The 20,177-nt window shown below is 38.1% G+C and overlaps 1 protein-coding gene across 1 annotated transcript in view; it reads left to right on the top strand.

Annotated features, from left to right (window-relative positions):
• Positions 1 to 240: 240 nt before the first annotated feature.
• LOC121858796 overlaps positions 241 to 20,177 on the top strand; it is a 44,431-nt gene continuing 24,494 nt past the window's right edge. The window contains exons 1-7 of the mRNA XM_042355434.1: positions 241 to 1,758; positions 9,537 to 9,629; positions 10,180 to 10,258; positions 11,687 to 11,790; positions 16,877 to 16,960; positions 18,771 to 18,956; positions 19,778 to 19,891. Coding sequence (XP_042211368.1) covers positions 1,041 to 1,758; positions 9,537 to 9,629; positions 10,180 to 10,258; positions 11,687 to 11,790; positions 16,877 to 16,960; positions 18,771 to 18,956; positions 19,778 to 19,891 — 1,378 coding nt within the window. The 5' untranslated portion in view covers positions 241 to 1,040. The remainder of the gene's footprint in view (positions 1,759 to 9,536; positions 9,630 to 10,179; positions 10,259 to 11,686; positions 11,791 to 16,876; positions 16,961 to 18,770; positions 18,957 to 19,777; positions 19,892 to 20,177) is intronic.

Genomic DNA, 20,177 nt, shown 5'->3' on the forward strand with positions numbered 1-20,177 from the left:
AAAAATTTAAATAATAAAATAGTAATAACAATAATAATAAAGAACCATAAAGAAATACAAAAATGAAAAAAAAATCAGTAGTGAGAAACAATATATGCATGTTGTGTTATCAAAGTAAGAAACAATTGAGACCCTGTAATTGTGTGTAAATGAAGCATAAAGTCAGATCAGCTTCCTGGGTCTTGGTCACAATTTTCGTGATGCCATATGGCAGCAGGATCTACCATTAGACAACACATTATACTTCCAATATCTTCCCAAGCGGTAGTACCTCCCTGTTTGGTAGCTGCCTACTATGTATGTATGTTCACTGTACATGCGGTAATTTTTTGGAAATGAGAAACTGTATTTGTTATGGTTAGTCTTTTGAGAGAGAGAGAGAGAGAGAGAGAGAGAGAGAGAGAATCATAATAATATTACGTCACACACAAGGTACACGTATCAGGCAAGACATTAATAATAATCTTTGGCGCTACCGCTACATGTTGCAAGGTTCTGGCTGTGACACTTATCTAGTCATAAGATACAGTAGTTGTGAGTAAATGTCATTATGTAATTTCATTTCAAGTTTTCGTAGATGTTCCATTAACTGTGTATTTAATAAACAAAGACGCAAGAAACAGGTGCACGAAACAGTGAATTTATAGAAATGTATATGGGTTACGTATGAAGACAGGTGTGGGCAGAACTGTAGCTACGTACTCTGATGGTCGACCATACACGCCATCACCACCAACGGAGGAGGGAATGAGGGTGTTAGAGGTGTGATGAAGGAGAGGTAAGCAAGTTGTGGGGAGGCCGGTCCTGTACAGGAAGCCGGTGTTATCTGCTGGCACCAATACCGGACGGACGGACACACACACACACACACTACCGAGCCTCGCCACTAGCCACGCTCAGTGTCTTACTCCATCTCGTCGCTGCTGCTTCCATTCCTGCTGCTCACCAGTAACCTTCGGATCCTTACCTCAGCGCCTTGTATTAGCGGTACTATGTGAAATATAGTGGCTTTTAGAGTGCAGTAAGCTGTGTCCACCATCATGCAGCTGCAGGTCGCAGGTACGCCTCCCGTCAGGAGGCGCAAGAAACCCTTTCTCAATCTGGCGCAACCTTTCAACTCCCTTCGACGCTCCATCCGCGCCTCCATACACTGTGACTTGGTGGCTTCGCCGACGTCGCCGGTGCGCATGACCAGATTTATTGAGACAGGTAGTCCCCCCATCGTGGAGGATACTGTGGCACCTGCGTTTCCTAACCTTACCGCCCCCATCACTGTACCTGACCAAGACTCCTTGTCCGTGGAGTCTAGCCAGGGCTGTGGCAATAGTCCTACGTCACTGGAATCTCCACCTACTGTGAGCGTTTCTTCCTCGACCTCGCTAACCTCCTCCGGGCTGTTGCAACAACCATGTGACGACTCCTCACGTAGGTCGTCCCTCAAGTCAGTGGCCTTTTCGTCGTCCAGTAAAGAAGACATGGCGTCTCGGTCTCGGGCGCTCAGCTTCACTACCCTCCGTCGGCGTCGCGGCCCCAAGAATCGCCAGACGCGGTCGACGGAGGTGTCACGGAGATCATGGGAGATGGAAGACTGGGAGAAGGAACTCCTGGAGGTACCCAACCGCCTTATGTCCCGCCGGAACACCTACGCTAATGAAAACATATCCTCCAATTCTTTGCCAGTGGGGACGCCTCCACGCACCTCCTACACTCAGCTCCCCGGGGACGCCACGCCCTCCCGCGCCCTCACATCACATGATGGTATGTGTTAAAGTTAACTGATCACATGACTCTCATTCGTAAGTGGCTCAATTATAACCTAGCTTTACTCAGCCATTAGCATTGAGGCTCAGTCCGCATGGATCCATATCCTAATAGGCCCCACTCCTGATGGTCAGTTTAGTTTGGGTTCTATTAGAACTGGGGTCCATTTGGCTTGCAACCCCTCTCCTGCCACTCTTAGTCAGGTTGTTGAGATTTGTTTATATGTAGAGATATGCCACTTGTCAGAGGGCACAGCTAGAGTTAGCTGTGTACATCACGTTACCCAAGTTGTTACTCCCGACATCCATAGGGACTGTGTGTGTATGTGTTCATGTAATGTGGGTATGTCTACTGTACAGTAAATGTATTTGGATTAGTAAAAATGTGTGTATGCATGTACACTTGTACAGTATGTATACTTACAGGACAGGATATATATATATATATGTGTGTGTGTGTGTGTGTGTATGCGGTTGTCTATATGTGTATGCATGATGCATGACCATACCACAATAACAGTATTCAGTACCTGATATCTTAAAATTTGCCAGTTTGACCCAAAGCAAGTATTAACATGTTTCAGCAGACACTTATAGCTCTTTAACGTAGAGACAGCTGATTATTGAACAGTTGATTATTTCTCAGCTGATTATTGAACAGTTGATTATTGAACAGTTGATTATTTCTCAGCTGATTATTGAACAGTTGATTATTTCTCAGCTGATTATTGAACAGTTGATTATTTCTCAGCTGATTATTGAACAGTTGATTATTTCTCAGCTGATTATTGAACAGTTGATTATTTCTCAGCTGATTATTGAACAGTTGATTATTTCTCAGCTGATTATTGAACAGTTGATTATTTCTCAGCTGATTATTGAACAGTTGATTATTTCTCAGCTGATTATTGAACAGTTGATTATTTCTCAGCTGATTATTGAACAGTTGATTATTTCTCAGCTGATTATTGAACAGTTGATTATTTCTCAGCTGATTATTGAACAGTTGATTATTTATCAGCTGATTATTGAACAGTTGATTATTTCTCAGCTGATTATTGAACAGTTGATTATTTCTCAGCTGATTATTGAACAGTTGATTATTTCTCAGCTGATTAATGAATAGTTGATTATTTCTCAGCTGATTAGTGAACAGTTGATTATTTCTCAGCTGATTAGTGAACAATTCTCATATACTGAAACACGGGAACCCACACAAAGGTACACAGCAATTCGGTTACATGTTGAGGCTTTCAGTTCCAACAAAAGTCTCGGAAACCCCCAAACACTGCTGCGTGTCTTTATTCCTCACAGACTGGATGGATTGTTTCTTAGTGGAGTGTCTCAAAGTGGATGGTTTGTTTGTTAGTGGAGTGTCTCAAAGTGGATGGTTTGTTTGTTAGTGGAGAGAGTCTCAAGGTGGATGGATTGTTTCTTAGTGGAGTGTCTCAAAGTGGATGGTTTGTTAGTGGAGTGTCTCAAAGTGGATGGTTTGTTTGTTAGTGGAGAGAGTCTCAAGGTGGATGGATTGTTTCTTAGTGGAGAGTCTCAAAGTGGATGGTTTGTTAGTGGAGTGTCTCAAAGTGGATGGTTTGTTTGTTAGTGGAGTGTGTCTCAAAGTGGATGGTTTGTTTGTTAGTGGAGAGAGTCTCAAGGTGGATGGTTTGTTTGTTAGTGGAGAGAGTCTAAAAGTGGATGGTTTGTTTGTTAGTGGAGAGTCTCAAAGTGGATGGTTTGTTTGTTAGTGGAGTGTCTCAAAGTGGATGGTTTGTTTGTTAGTGGAGAGTCTCAAAGTGATGGTTTGTTTGTTAGTGGAGAGTCTCAAAGTGGATGGTTTGTTTGTTAGGTCTCAAAGTGGATGGTTTGTTTGTTAGTGGAGGAGTCTCAAAAGTGGATGGTTTGTTTGTTGGAGTGTGAAAGTGGATGAGTCTCTCAAGGTGGAGAGTCTCAAAGTGGATGGTTCGTTTGTTAGTGGAGAGAGTCTCAAAGTGGATGGTTTGTTTCTTAGTGGAGTGCTCAAATGTGTTAGTGGAGAGTCTCAAAGTGGATGGTTTGTTTGTTAGTGGAGAGAGTCTCAAGGTGGATGGTTTGTTTGTTAGTGGAGAGAGTCTCAAGGTGGATGGTTTGTTTGTTAGTGGAGAGTCTCAAAGTGGATGGTTCGTTTGTTAGTGGAGAGAGTCTAAAAGTGGATGGTTTGTTTGTTAGTGGAGTGTGTCTCAAAGTGGATGGTTTGTTTGTTAGTGGAGAGAGTCTCAAGGTGGATGGTTTGTTTGTTAGTGGAGAGAGTCTCAAGGTGGATGGTTTGTTTGTTAGTGGAGAGTCTCAAAGTGGATGGTTCGTTTGTTAGTGGAGTGTCTTGGATGGATTGTTTCTTAGTGGAGAGAATCTCAAAGTGGATGGTTTGTTTGTTAGTGGAGTGTGTCTCAAAGTGGATGGTTTGTTTGTTAGTGGAGAGAATCTCAAAGTGGATGGTTTGTTTGTTAGTGGAGAGAGTCTCAAGGTGGATGGTTTGTTTGTTAGTGGAGAGTCTCAAAGTGGATGGTTCGTTTTTAAGTGGAGAGAGTCTCAAGGTGAATGGTTTGTTTGTTAGTGGAGAGTCTCAAAGTGGATGGTTCGTTTGTTAGTGGAGAGAGTCTAAAAGTGGATGGTTTGTTTGTTAGTGGAGTGGTACAAAGTGGATGGCTTGTTTGTTAGTGGAGAGTCTCAAAGTGGATGGTTTGTTTGTTAGTGGAGTGTGTCTCAAAGTGGATGATTTGTTTGTTAGTTGAGTGTTACAAAGTGGATGGCTTGTTTGTTAGTGGAGAGTCTCAAGGTGGATGGTTTGTTTGTTAGTGGAGAGTCTAAAAGTGGATGGTTTGTTTGTTAGTGGAGTGTGTCTCAAAGTGGATGGTTTGTTTGTTAGTGAAGAGAGTCTCAAAGTGGATGGTTTGTTTGTTAGTGGAGTGGTACAAAGTGGATGGCTTGTTTGTTAGTGGAGTCTCAAAGTGGATGGTTTGTTTGTTAGGGGAGTCAAAGTGGATGGTTTGTTTGTTAGTGGATGGTTTGTTTGTTAGTGGAGTGGTACAAAGTGGATGGCTTGTTTGTTAGTGGAGAGTCTAAAAGTGGATGGTTTGTTTGTTAGGGGAGAGTCAAAGTGGATGGTTTGGTTGTTAGTGGAGTGTGTCTCAAAGTGGATGGTTTGTTTGTTAGTAGAGTGTTACAAAGTGGATGGTTTGTTTGTTAGTGGAGAGTCTAAAAGTGGATGGTTTGTTTGTTAGTGGAGTGTGTCTCAAAGTGGATGGTTTGGTTGTTAGTGGAGTGGTACAAAGTGGATGGTTTGTTTGTTAGTAGAGTGTTACAAAGTGGATGGCTTGTTTGTTAGTGGAGAGTCTAAAAGTGGATGGTTTGTTTGTTAGTGGAGTGTGTCTCAAAGTGGATGGTTTGGTTGTTAGTGGAGTGTGTCTCAAAGTGGATGGTTTGTTTGTTAGTGGAGTGTTACAAAGTGGATGGTTTGTTTGTTAGTGGAGTGGTACAAAGTGGATGGTTTGTTTGTTAGTGGAGTGGTACAAAGTGGATGGTTTGTTTGTTAGTAGAACGTAAGAAATTGGTCATCAATTTTATAGTGCGTCAGTAGAGTGTTGGGTTACGTCACCATATCAAGGTATTTGGCCCTGATATATAAATTTTCATACCGTGGGTTTTATTTATATCTCCACATGAACTGCTGTGGCGGCCTGGTTACATTATTTATGTGACATGTAAACAGAAAACGGGAATAATTTGCCTATTTATTCTATTAATTTACATACCGTATATTAAGTTAGAAGTCCACTCTCGGTCTTGAATATTAAAAAGTTGGATGTATTTTTTTAGAATAAGGAGTATTATTTTAGTCACCTGTGAAATTTATAACACCTTTCACGTTTCGTTAATGAGGATGGGACAGTGGGTGAGTTAGGGGGATATACAGATATAGATAATTTTATTTTTTATTTATTTATTTTTTATTGGGCACTCCCCTACATCCTTGTGTAAGGTGAAGCGCAGAAGCGTTTTACAGCGCCCAACAGGGAAGCATGCTAAGTTCATGCTTGCCTTTATGTCTCATGAGTTAAGGGCGTAGAAGCCTGAAGAGTCAAGGGCATAGAAGCCTGAAGAGTCAATGGTTTATGTCATCAAGTTATTGGAAGCTCCAACAACTTGTCCCTGAATACGAATTCGCAACTTTCGACTTACACCAGGTACCTACTTTACTGCTGGGTGAACAGGGACTAATGGGGGCTAGGAAGTATGTCCAAACAACTTCCACCGGCCCGGGAATCGAACCCATGACATCTCGCTTGCGAAGGCAAGAGCAGTACCACTCTACCACGATATAGATAATGTAAAGTAAGTTCTTCGTCTGAGCTGTAAACCTTGGTGTTGCCAGCTAGAGGGTAATATTTTTTTCTTCCATTTGGACGAGCTATCGGTCTGTTATTTCAGCGTGGCCCATCACAACAGTCCCCTCGACGTGATAAGTGCCTGTCTGTACATACCTCCCTTCATTAGGAAGATTTGATATCGAGACAGCACTGATAATCTTAATGAACCACCCGGCGCGAATTTATTATTTCTCTTAAAGTTTTGGATGAATTTCTGATCTTTCAAAAATAGCCATAACGTGTATTATTGTCTTGGGTTGACGGTGAGTAGACGGTGTTATAGTGATGAGCGTTTAAGGGCAGGAGCGTCCGTCCTCCTTGGTACTACCTGAATTAGAATGGGTACCCGGTAAATGTCCTGTGGAACCTCGGTTGTACAATACCATATATATTTACACAGTGATTTTGAAATATAATTGTTGGATTGATATAGAAAAGAGAGAACAGTACAGACTTGAAGTTAAAACTACCTCGAATTTCTTATACAGTAAGACGCGTAATTTGGGGAATATAATCATAATTACATTAATATGTTGATTGATTTGTGGAAATAAGAGATAGATTACAAGATGATTCTAAAGGTTGGTCGTAAGTACATTGTTTGTGTGTGTGTGTGTGTGTGTGTGTGTGTGTGTGTGTAGTGAGGTTTGTGGTGTCAGGTGTATAGTAAACCTGGCAATAATCACACTGTAAATCACTCATGAATTACCATCAATATCAGGCACGCTAACTACACTTCCTTGATTAATGACCCTGATCGCTTTACTGGTCATTAACTCATACAAGGTCACTCTCCTTGGTCAGCTATATTGCCTATTGCTTAGAAAGGCACTAGTTCTGTACCACACCACCTATTGACGCCAATGTTTTTTTTTTTAATACATACTGAAAAATGTTAAATGCATCCCTTAATATATGCTCAGGACTATTTAATTACGGGTCGTGTAGATGTAAATGATGTAGTGAGGTTCGGTCGTTTTCGTAAGCTGTATATATGGATGGTGTTTTTCGGCCTATTTTCTTGGGATATGATTTTGAAATTACTTTTGTGGTGGTGGTGTTAATGTAGGTACTAATATTAGTGGTGGTATAAGTGGTAGTGTTTAGTGGTGGTATAAGTGGTAAGTGTTTAGTATGGTATAAGTGGTAAGTGTTTAGTGGTGGTATAAGTGGTAAGTGTTTAGTGGTGGTGTAAGTGTTTAGTGGTGGTATAAGTGGTAGTGTTTAGTGGTGGTATAAGTGGTAGTGTTTAGTGGTGGTATAAGTGGTAGTGTTTACTGGTGGTATAAGTGGTAAGTGTTTAGTATGGTATAAGTGGTAGTGTTTAGTGGTGGTATAAGTGGTAAGTGTTTAGTATGGTATAAGTGGTAGTGTTTAGTGGTGGTATAAGTGGTACTGTGAGTGGTGGTGACAGTTATGCTGTGAGTGGTAATGACTATTGTTGTAAGTGGGAATGACTGTTGGGGTGAATGACGGTGAACTATGGTACTGATGGTGACTGATGGTGACAGTGATGGTGGTGTTGCAACAAGACCTGTGTGGCTAACTCTTATTGTCTACCCAACTAAGTGATGACACCTGTTGCTCTACTTCTGATAGATGCGCCCGTGTGTGTGTGTGAGGTCCTTGTATACAGTAGGTTTTATTTAAGTCCCATCGATAAAATATGTGTTTTTGTGTCTCTAATTTAAGCACAAACACTGTATTTGCTTGAGCCTTGTGATTGCATGTGTCATTCCTGCAAGTAAGACATGTTTGAGTCACTTATGTAAACACGTATGAGTTGATCCTTTATGAATACTCAATACAAAGTTTCATTGTTAAGAATTAAGAAACGTCCAAAAATAAATATACTAAGTACGAATTTTTACAACTTTTATATATATATAATGTGTGTGTGTGTGTGTGTGTGTGTGTGTGTATGTATACAGTATATACACGTAAGACACAAATCGTTTAAATACATGAAGTGTAGTGTTTATGATAAGTTTAATAAGTGTAGCTCTCAGTACTCCGTGTTTGTTTTGGTTGAGGTACACATTCAGACACACCGCCTGGGCGTCTCCATGCAAAGTGTGAGTGGTCGCTGCTTGTGAAGTAAGCGGATAAGTGTTGTAAGTGTCACTTATACCACTCTTATCAGTGACTTGCCTAATGGGCCCTAATAGTTCTGCCCAGTCCAAACCTAACCTAACCAAGCCAGTCTTAATGAGCCTAGGTCTTAGTGATTAGGGTTAGGTTAAGACATTATAGGATAGGTTTAGTCCCCAGTGGAGTCTAGATATAGTAGGTACTAGGATTGCCATTTAACCTTGTAGTCTCTCACCCAGTAAGTACAGTGCCACCCTCATCTTCAGAAAGTTAAAGAGTGGTAGAGGATCGTGTTACACTGAGCCAGGATTCTCAAAGATTCGCTCAGTAATTCTTTTCACCAAGTCTAAAACCCACCACTGGAACCCATCCCTCAACGTAGTAAATAACGATGATATATTCTGAAATAACGTAAAGTAACTTGATTCTATACTAATGTTGATATTAACGGTAACTAGAGCTATTATTATCCACAACGAATATGTTCAAAAGTCACCTGTAATACTATATATACATACCATAAAATCAGTTTTGTTTGCTTAATAGATATGTAACGCCTGCAGTGCCTCCCTTCCTGCAGCCTCTTGTATGTATTAAGTCTGCCCGTCCTGTTGGTGAGCATAGTGAAATAAAGGGTTAAAGATCACTCAGTTAAGGTGATGACTGTAATCAACTGTGGACACTGTTCCCTGCACACACTTCTGCTATAAGTGCAAAGGAGTGTGTTGAGTGGCTCTTGTTTCCCCTTTCTAGTTTCATCTTGGTCTGGAATAAAGTGTTGTGTAAATAAGTATCGCACCGCGCCCTCCCCCCCTATCACCACACACCTTTTTTTCCAACACGAGGCCTTTCCTGATGTAAAACCTTTACGATGAGTTGTACAAGACCTGTGCATATAGCCTAGGTAGATTACATACACACATTAGTTTGATGGCTTTTACAGGCAAATGGGTTTATGAGATGTGAGGTAAGTGTTGTTGTTTTAAAATAATATAAGTGTATAAAGTGTGAGGTCTCCCCAGCCTTGCCCACTTAAGATATGACTAGCACACTGATGTTGTAATCGAGATTAAGGTAAGTCAGGTGTAAGATAAGTGCGAGATTTTGCCAAGTGTAGCTACTTCATAACTTTTTAACAACTAACAAGTGTAATTTTTATATTTAAGATTTCCATAAGTTTATTGATGAGCATCTGGAGGCAAGTACTTTATACAGTGTAATTTTGCTTTGTAAGTTTACTTTATAAATGTGACCTCATAAGTGTACTGGTTGTCCTCCTCAGCCTTGTCAACGATGGACGACGTGCTGGTGGACGGACTCAACCCCAGTAAGGCTGACCGTAAGAAGCTTGAGAAGATCAACATCCACCTTCACGGTATGTGTGTGTGTGTGTGTGTGTGTGTGTGTGTGTGTGTGTGTGTGTGTGTGTGTGTGTGTGTGTGTTGCCTTGTAAACACTTGTGCTGGGAATGTATAATGGAGTGTTCCCCAAGTGTATACGGATGAGAAGTGGGTATATGTAATGACTGTTTGTGTGTAAAAGCCTGTTAGTAACCATAATTTTCTTAAGAACACAGTGTATTAGTAGCCAACTGATAGTATAAACTTGTTATTAAGTAATGGGTAGATTTTGTAGACTTATCATAAAATAAACAGTAGATATTATAAAAAAAAATTGCAATATGCTATTCCCATCACCATCCTTATATTCACCATTGCTTATCTATCACTATCACCACCGCCACCTCTACCTACCCTATCACCGTCATCATAACTATCACAAATAATTTCTCCTTCAAATGGCGTCAAGTGGCCACAGGCTGCGACGCCAGATATTTTACCCACTCAATCAATCAATCAATCAATCACCGTCACCATCATTACACCATCATCACCGGCACTGAGGTGAAGGTCTCTCGCCCTCAGCACTCTTCGCAGCGGTGGAACATGGGCAGTCGGAGAAAGCCAAAAACATCCTCGACAACAACCAGCTGGACATTAACAGGTAAGTCGTCCTTAAGGAAGTGTGTCTCGGGATCAAGTTATTCTGATCGTCTTACACGTAAATATTTTCAAGCTGTGTTTTTTTTGTTATACTATTGATGTTCAAATAATTTATACTTTATACAGTATTTTAAAAGTTTGGAAAAACTGTTTAGGGAGTGATATATTTTATAACAACCGTAGTATATGAAAGTCAAAATTAATATTATTACTAAATTCATATCGGTTAGGTGTGGTGCAAGTGTGTTACTGTATGTATGACTCAGAATATATGTTAATTGGTGTGTTTTGGGTTAGAAATTCGCACCTTAGTATTCCCTCTCCCCAGTTGAGCTTGACAGGTCGGGGATTCGTACTCTGGTTTTGTGTTTGCTTTTTACTACTTATCGACAAGAAAACGAATCTTGCTAAGGTGGTGTTTCACTATAGTTTCTATGCCATTATTTGGACGTATATATATATATATAGAGAGAGAGAGAGAGAGAGAGAGAGAGAGAGAGAGAGAGAGAGAGAGAGAGAGAGAGAGAGAGATGTGATTTACATATCCAACTGCGGGGTAATTTTGTTTAACTCGCGAACTGTCCATTTCGTGGATACTATATCTACTGTATATCTGTATTCGAATAACTGTACAGTTAGTTGTCATCTACTGTATATGTGGGTAGCTTCTAGTTGCTTGGTTTTAAAGTGAAGTGACCTGCATGTAGACTGGTGTTAGTGTAAAAGTACAGTACAGTACAGTATAGTACAGTACAGTACCACTTTTTGCTGCACTAAAGTGGGAATTTTGTTGTTAATTGACTAGTTTACTTTATTGGTGTTAAATAGCGGTATATTATCGTACTTAAGACAGAAGAATCCATAATGCGCGGGATGAATGAATTTAGTTTTATTATTGTAAGTTTCACTCGTATTTTTTTCCTGTCTTGGTCCTTGCAGCAAAGGGTAGATAAAAACATAAATTTCAAATCATAAATTAAGAAAAGTAAACATGACCTATTGTAATTACTGTACATAATAATAATAATAATATGATAATGATGATAATTAGGTAATAATGACAATAAGTTATATTAATAATAATTATAATAATAGAAATACTTAATTCTAGTTAGATATAGAGACGCTCATAACATTTGTGCTCATTATGACTTCAGAGTTTATATTTTGACTCCCCACTTAATTGCCTTGTACTGTATAATTTTATAGGTGTTAGTAAGTCGTAACTCATCAGTCCAGTCCTGTGTTATTGCCACAACGGGGTGAAATGCTGGTGGTGGGCTTAAGTTCAGATCAATGCCCTGAATAAATAATGAATGATCTCTTAGCAGTCTCTCTCTCTCTCTCTCTCTCTCTCTCTCTCTCTCTCTCTTTCTCTTTCTCATTCATTCATATACTTAGTGTTATTTATACGTTATATCCCCTACAGTGTGAACAAGGACGGCTCAAACGTCCTGGAGGTGGCCGTGATGAACAACCACGTCGCCTTGGCTAAAATGCTCCAGCAGGCAGGAGCTACGGAGAGTAATGCAGGTGGGTCATGCTGAACTTATCCTTGTCACACCTGTCCATCAGCCCTCACCCCCCACTCCTTTCTGGATACCTGTTCCCTGTAAACCATACCGTATTACTTGTATTCCCAAATCAGAGTAGTAGGTCATTATTACATGATCCTAAGTATTCATCATATGCGCTGTCAAATGTATAAGAAAAGATTCCCCAAACTGTGGACGTCAGGTTCCTCAGTGCAGCCTCTATATATATATATATATATATATATAATATCTCTCGATAAATCACACAGGAAAAAAGGAAACAATGGAGCACCTTAGCTTTCGTTTTTATTCAAGACATCTTCAGAGGCAACTGGATTACATGGACAGAGAGAGGCTTAAGTACACAGGGTGACTTTATTAAACATGACATCCACTAATTCGCACACCAACACCACCACACACGCAAAGGAGCTTAAAAGAAAGGGCAACGTAACTAGTCAGGTTAAAAAATATGGAACCCACTAATCATCTATCCTACATCTAACTCGAATGTTTTCAAAGCATTTTTAACCTAGGGCCACTGACAAATAAATTTGTGTAACATCAGTTTTGTACTGATCATCATTAAGGTTTATAAAATTCAATGGTAAGTAGTTTGATTAGAGAATTGAATTTTATAAACCTTAGTGATGGTCAGTACAAAACTGATTGGATTAGAAAAAACAGTTTAGAAGTGTTTAAATCAACATGTGTCACAGAAAGTGACCTTACCTGGAGCTGCCGGACGTTCGCCCCACAAGGGGACACAGCTCAAGGTTAAAGAAGCCGCTAGTCCGGAAAACTGTGAGGGGTAACTTTTTGGGAGTGAGAGTTGTGAACTCTTGGAACAATCTGTCAGGGAGTGTGGTGACGGCACCGATTGTGAGCTCTTTCAAGACCAGACTGGATAGCACTGGAGCAGGTTCAGATACATTCAGGAGCCGGTGCATGCCCAGTACTGGCCAACAGTGTGTAACAGAGACGTAACCGATCGCCCAAGCGGCTAACGAGCCGATCATTGGTGAAGAGGATAAAAGTAAAAAGTAAGTCTGATTAGAGAAATGAATTCTTTAAACCTTAGTGATGGTCAGTATAAAACTGATAATGTTACATAAATTCATTTGTCAGTGGCTCAAGGTTAAAAATACTTTGAAATCGTTTGAGGTGAATGTAGGGTAGATAACTAGCGGGTGGTCATGTTTTATACTTGACTTATTACGTCGCCCATTTTTTATAAGCTCTTCCTTCGTGTGCGGTGGAGGTGGTGTGTGGATTAGTGGATTCCCATGTTTTTGGCCTGATCTGATGTTATGTAAGGTCACCCATTGTTTATAAGCCTCTCCCAGTCCCTATAAATTCAGTTACCTCTAAAGATGTCTTAAATAAAGACGAAAGCTAAGGTACTCCAGTGTGTCCCTTTTCCTGGGTGGTTTATCAATATATATATATATATATATATATATATGTTACATAAATTTATTTGTCAGTGGCCCAAGGTTAAAAATGCTTTGAAAACCTTTGATCTAGATGTATGATAGTTATTTAGTGGGTCCCTTATTTTTGACCTGACTAGTCACGTCACCCCCCCTTCTCTTAAGCTCCTCTACATGTGGAAAGAATTCAGAGGAGAATGACAAGACTAATCCCGGGCATTAGGAACCTTGAGTATAGAGACAGGTTAAAGCATCTTAATTTGCACTCCCTTGAGAGACGTAGAGCGAGGGGCGACCTGATAGAGGTGTATGAGTGGAAGGCAGGGCTAAACAAAGGGGACATTACAAAGGTACTCAAATTATCCAACCAGGAGCGAACTCGTAACAATGGTTTTAAATTAGACAAATTTAGATTTAGGCGTGAAATAGGTAAACACTGGTTTGGAAACAGAGTAGTGGATGAATGGAACAAGTTACCAAATATCATCATTAACTCGAATACGCTGAATTGCTTCAAACATAGGTTGGATGCTCATATGAGCAATAGGGGTTGGGTGTAAACGGGACTGCCCAGTATGGGCCAATGGGCCCGCTGCAGTTTCCTCCATTCTTATGTTCTTATGTGTGTTGGTGTGGGGATTAGTGGATAACACCATTATGACCTCGACAGGAGCTGCCATGCACAGGCCAACCGGCCTATTGCAGACTCCTTATTTTCTTATGTTTTAAAGTCACCCTGTATATTTAAGCCTTGATACAATCACACGGGAAAATGGAAACAACGGAGTACCTTAGCTTTCGTCTTTATTCAAGACATCTTCAGAGAGAGGCTTAAATATACAGGGTGACCTTAAAAACATGAGGTCAGGTCATAATGATGTCATCCACTAATCCCCACACCAACACGCACGTAGAGGAGCTTAAGAGACGGGGGGTGACGTGACTAGTCAGGTCAGGTCAAAAATAAGGGACCCACAAAATAACTATCATACATCTAGATCAAAGGTTTTCAAAGCATTTTTAACCTTGGGCCACTGACAAATAAATTTATGTAACATATTATCAGTTTTGAACTGACCATCCCTAAGGTTTATTGATTTTAATTCCTTAATCAAACTAGCTTCAACCAGAAGTCTTTCTGTGACACAAGATGATTTAAATACTTCTAAGCTTTTTTTCCCAAGCAATGGGGTGATTATTATTCCTAACATGAACGAACAAGGCACTGCTTTCAGATGCTGTTCTGATATTATTATACTTATGTTGTTTGATTCTGAGCTGCAGTGTTTTTCCTGTCTGACCTACATAATTACAATTACATTTGCTACATGGAATACAATAAACACTTCCATTTACATTCAAACTTGGGCTATTCCTTATTAACATATTGGTAATGGTTGAGTCATACTTGAAAACAACATTAATATTTAGAAGCTTGAGGGACCGAACTAACGGGACAAATTCATTACGATAGGGCAGTCAAAATATTCTTAAGTGTAGGAACTTGTCTGTTGTTTCCATTTTCCCGTGTGATTTTATCAAGATATATATATATATATATATATATATATATATATATATATATATATATATATATATATATATATATATATATATATATATATATGTATATACTTTTCTACGTTTTTAACTGTAAAAACAAATAAGGGAAATGTATTTTATAATAGAGAAGTGTAAAAGTAAACACTGGCAGAAACGGTGGACGGAAAAATAACTCACAAAAAAGTCAGAATTTGGGCTAGGAAAAAATCACATTTTATTTCAATGCCATAACACTTAAGGTAATAAAACTAAAAATATTTTTAAAAAGTTATTAATTGACAATACATGACTTTTACATATTGACAAAACAATTTATATAATGTATGATGGCATTACACATGTGTAAAAAAAGACAAAATTTATTCAATTTCTTAAGCAATGTAAGGTAATAAAAGAAAAACCTTTATAATGTCCAAAGTATCTAATTTTTCATTTTCTGTACATTTCAAGTATTTCTCTTGAAGTTTTTGCTAATCATAGTCCTTATTCATTTGTTTTCTTGTCAATGCAGCTTATTCTTAGCATTTGCCTTTAATACCACATTTCTAAGGCCTCCGACCTCTTTCTGGTGTCTGCTGAAAGTATCCACGCTTCTGACCTTTACATCAATCTTTGCCAGATAAAGCCTTTCAGCAGCCTTTTTCTTTAAATTGAAGTTAATTTCACTTTTCATTAGTTCTTTTAAATTATCTAATGTTCTTTTTCCTTGTCTTATTATTGTGTTGATTTCTTCCGTACATCTACCATCACAGCTAATGTTACTTCCCAAATACACAAAATTTTCTATCTGTTTAAGTTCCCCATGGCTTACCTTAATTTTTATTTTAGGATTTATTTCGAATTTTGAAACAAGCATTACTTTTGTCTTTACAGCATTAACTCTTAACCCATATTTACTTTTCCCACTAATCTGTTTTTGTAATGCCTCTCCACTGTTTGTGATGAGAGTAGGCTACAGTATCCTCTGAAAAAATCAGATATTTTATATTATTTTACCATTAACTTTTAGTCCTTCATTATCACTTATAACTTCTCTCATTAAAATTCTGAATATTACACAGTACAGCTATTATACTGTACAATGTTATAGACAGAACACAGCCTTGTCTTACTCCCTGTCTAACTGTGAATCAATTAGTAAGTTCATTATTTACTAACACTGCAGTCTCCTGTTGCCAGTAAAGATTCTTTAAAACTCTAATACAGTTGTACTGTACTATCGCCTGTTTTTTACCTTTTCAAAAAAAAATTCTTAAATCATCAAAGCATACATGTACAGGTACTGTATACAAATTTCTTCGAACCTCTAAAGCCCTTTCACTCAAAATTCTCATACAAAATATAGCTTCTCTAGTTCATTTTCCCTTTCAAAATCCATTTTTATCTTCAGATAATTGACTGTCTATTTTAAACTTTTTCTATTCAAAATTATGTTAAATAAAACTTTGCAAGCATGACTTAAGCTAATTATTTTAAACTGGGTTCATTCTATGGCTCCTGGCTTTTAGGTAATAATACAAATACTGTACTGTACTGATTTTCTTTTTTAATCACTGGGGAGGTCTATCTTGAAGTACAGTACAGCAAGACAGATATCCGGAATGCATGGGGAATTAAGTGTGCCGCATTATGTTTTTTCCGGATGCTTGTTAGTACGTACAATACTCTTATAAATATGCATCTCAAACTCAAGAACATCCTCATAGTAAGTATATTATAAAAGGACATAGTAAATATATATTAAAAGAAATAATAGGACATGGTAAATATACAGTACAGTATAATGAAAGGAATAAAAGGACATAGTAAATATATATACAGTAATAAAAAGACATAGTAAATATGTTATAAAAGGAATTAGTAAATACTGTATGTTATAAAAGGATTAAAGGAGCTGTATTCACTCGTTATGCAGCACTGCAGTGGTGTGTGTGTGTGTAATCCTGTTGTACAGTTGCTTGTTGAGCTTGAGTAAATATGGGTACAGTAGTCACTTAGCTCACTCCTGTTTTTCAGGCTTGTTAAGTTTCTTAAATACTGTACTTAAGTTTCTAAAGATTACACTTGAAACTAGTTTTTCTTCACTAGGGCACTGTTATGGCGGCACCCAGTGTGTTTGGCCAACATGGAGGATGCACACAGTGCCTCTAGTGGCCCAAAATGGAACCATGGGTGAGCCAGTGTCAATTTCAAACATATTATCTTAATTTTTTAAACGTGATTAGACATTACTTACTGGAAATTGTCCCCACCAAAAAAATTTTGGTTGCTTGAGAGTTCCGGATGATTATACGCCTACTGTGTATAGAATTATTGTACAGTCTCGTTCAAGATTCTTCGAACACGGCTGGAGACAGCTGGCAACTCAAGGCCGTTTGTTTACTATAGTACATTGTAAAAATTATGAATGAATGTAAAAGTGATCGGTGATTGGTTACTTAATTCCCCGTTGCTTAATTTAATGGTTGGGCTTTGTTGTTTCGTATTATATTATACAGTACTATGTACTATAGTAAACAAATGACCTTGAGTTGCCAGCTGTCTCCAGCAGTGTTCAAAGAATCTTGAACGAGACTGTACATATTTTTGTCAATCAATTGATCCCCTTCTTGCCAATTTGTTTCATAAATTCTGCTGGAGGTTGATGAACTCCAGCTTTTATAATTTTTCATTTTGTTCAGGTAATATTAGTTAGTCATTATTTTTATGCCATGCTGTTTCACATACTGTAATGAACATTTGTCTTCTGTGTGTTTACTGTATACTTCTAAATGCTTAGTGGAGCATAAGCAGATTCCTTATACAGTAGTACTGTATGTCATTATACAGTACACCAAATTATCTACCTAATACCAATAGACACTTACACCCATCTATTGTATAATACCAGTAAGTGCAGTGTAATGTTCACTTGTGAATTAAGTAATGCATTACTGTATATCAGTTTTATTTTTTTTAAATACAGTCTCCCCTCGACTTACGACATATTCAACTTACGACAACCCGGACATACGACGGCCATGGTCGTATAAAATATTTTTAACATATTTTCGAGTCCCGACGTTAGTGATCGCGCTGTGTACTGACAAAATTATATTTGTAATTCCCTTTAAAATGGCTTTTGATCATTTTAAAGCATTTATCTCACCATCTCATAGCCAAAATGTGCTTTGCAATACAGTACGGTGCTGTATAGTAGTAGTTATTGTTTTTGCAAAGTTAATGTATGATGATACTGTAATTTTGTTTCATCAGTACAGTCCACAGTACACTTACAGTACTGTACTGTACAAGTACGTACTCTTATCATAATTTGTTTGTCATGGCTATATTTACAAATATTTAACTTTTACTAGTTTCATATTTGTAATTTAGCTTCTGTACAGTACTACATAAGACAGCCTGCTGCCAACTAAATTTTAGGTTGTTTCTTCCAAACCTGATCTGGCTGTTAATTTATTTTTGCTAGAGAGCTATTTGTATGCTGTATACAGTAATAATTTTATGAATTAATGATACTGTATATGGCAGCAAACTTGAACTAACTGGACCTGAAACACACTTTAACCAAACCAAGAATAAAAGAACCTAATAATATGAGGATTGGTTTTCATTTTTTGTGACACAAGCAGCTGCGTTCATCCTTGTAGGGCTTTCTTTAATTAATTTTAAATCTGCTGGTAATTCACAAAATTCCTTTTGTGAAACCTTACACTGTACTATAGTGAGATATTGTAATGCTATCCGTCGGCCGGAAATTTTTTACTGGATAAAAGTAATCTTTCCATCTGCCTGCAAACAATTGGTTTCTCAACAATAACTAAGGTTGCATTAGGTGTACAATTACTGTATAACCAAACTTTGTACTTATATACAGATGATGAACTTCACTTGTTTTGGTTTGATGTGGAATCACACACATCATTGTTTGTTCTGTGATTTACTCTGTTTGGTAATCTAATGTAACTTCTCTGTTATACAGGTACCATTGAACAACGCATCCACCATCTCAATGAATTGGTAAGCACAGCAGAGAGACGCAGAGAAGAACTTGACTCTAAGCTCTCTGGTGGTGCCCCCCATGGGAGGGAGACGGAACGACAACGGGAACTGTGGGACAGACGTGTCAAGATGTTACGCACCATGAAGATGGGTTTAGAGCAAATGAGTAAGTCCACATTAATGTTACTGCTAACAAAAAGGAAGCAATTTCTAAAGGCCAGCTAACAAGTAAATAATATATTGGGTTTTCCAAACTGTAGATGGCTGCCCCTGAGATTCATAATATAAGATGGTACATGGGCTAAAAGAGCAGAAATCAATCAGTATTGAATGATATAAGTATACTGGATAGATTATTTTGGTATACAGTATAAAATAGTTGGCTGCTTTTAAGTAGTTGATGGTATTATTGAAAAAACAAAGTACTGTGCAGTATTAATAAGATAGTAGTGATTTGTGAAGAGATAATAGGCTCTAGCATGATGGTTGCTGGAGGGCTGTTAGGGAAGACAATGGGATGTTAGGATAGAGTGATTGAATGAAGTATGCCAGGTAGGTTTGGATAATGAAGAGATGTTAGGAATGATTGGATGATGGGCAATGGTGAAGTTTGATGCCACTTTCCAAAGCAACAACTTCCCAGGTTGTAAATACTGAACAGTAACTCTGTTGTAGTTGTGTGTTTTTACACTTCAATATTTGAGTAAGTTGATGTACTTTTCATAAAACTTATTTTGCACTGGTTGATATGTTATTTCATGGCAAAATGTTTTTACAAAGTAGGGATAGTTGCCATGTACAAAAGATGTAAAATGTCCTCATTTTGTTACAGTGTTGATATTTGTGTGCTTCTTCCTCCCTGAACTAGTCACATTTAAGTTCAGTTCTTTGTCCTAATTTTCATCTATTCACCTTAGAGCTAATCTGTTTTATATTACAAATAAAGTTCAAGATATTTTTTACAGACTTGTCATCTTATCTCTTCAGAGCCACCAGATGTTCCCAGCAGAGCAACAGTGGAAGTCATTGACAGTACACGAGTTCGAGTCACATTCAGAGAACCTGAAGCAAAAAACTTTGCAATTACTACAAAATTCAAAGGTAACTTTGGAAGTTAATAGTTGATTATATATTGCTGCAGGGAGTAAGACAAGACTGTGTTCTATCTCTGACATTGTATAATACTGTATACTGTATATTCATAATTCATAATGAGAAAACTTGTAAGTGATAATGAAGGGCTAAAAGTTAATGGTAAAGTAATATCAAATATCTGCAATGGAGATGATACAGCTCGTATTGTAGATAGTAAAGAGGTGTTACAAAAACTGGTAAACAGATTAGTGGAAAAAGGTGATGAATATGGTTTAAGAGTTAATGCTGTAAA

This window comes from Homarus americanus, unplaced genomic scaffold (genome assembly GCF_018991925.1).
Source record: "Homarus americanus isolate GMGI-L3 unplaced genomic scaffold, GMGI_Hamer_2.0 scaffold41807, whole genome shotgun sequence".
NCBI lineage: Eukaryota > Metazoa > Arthropoda > Malacostraca > Decapoda > Nephropidae > Homarus > Homarus americanus.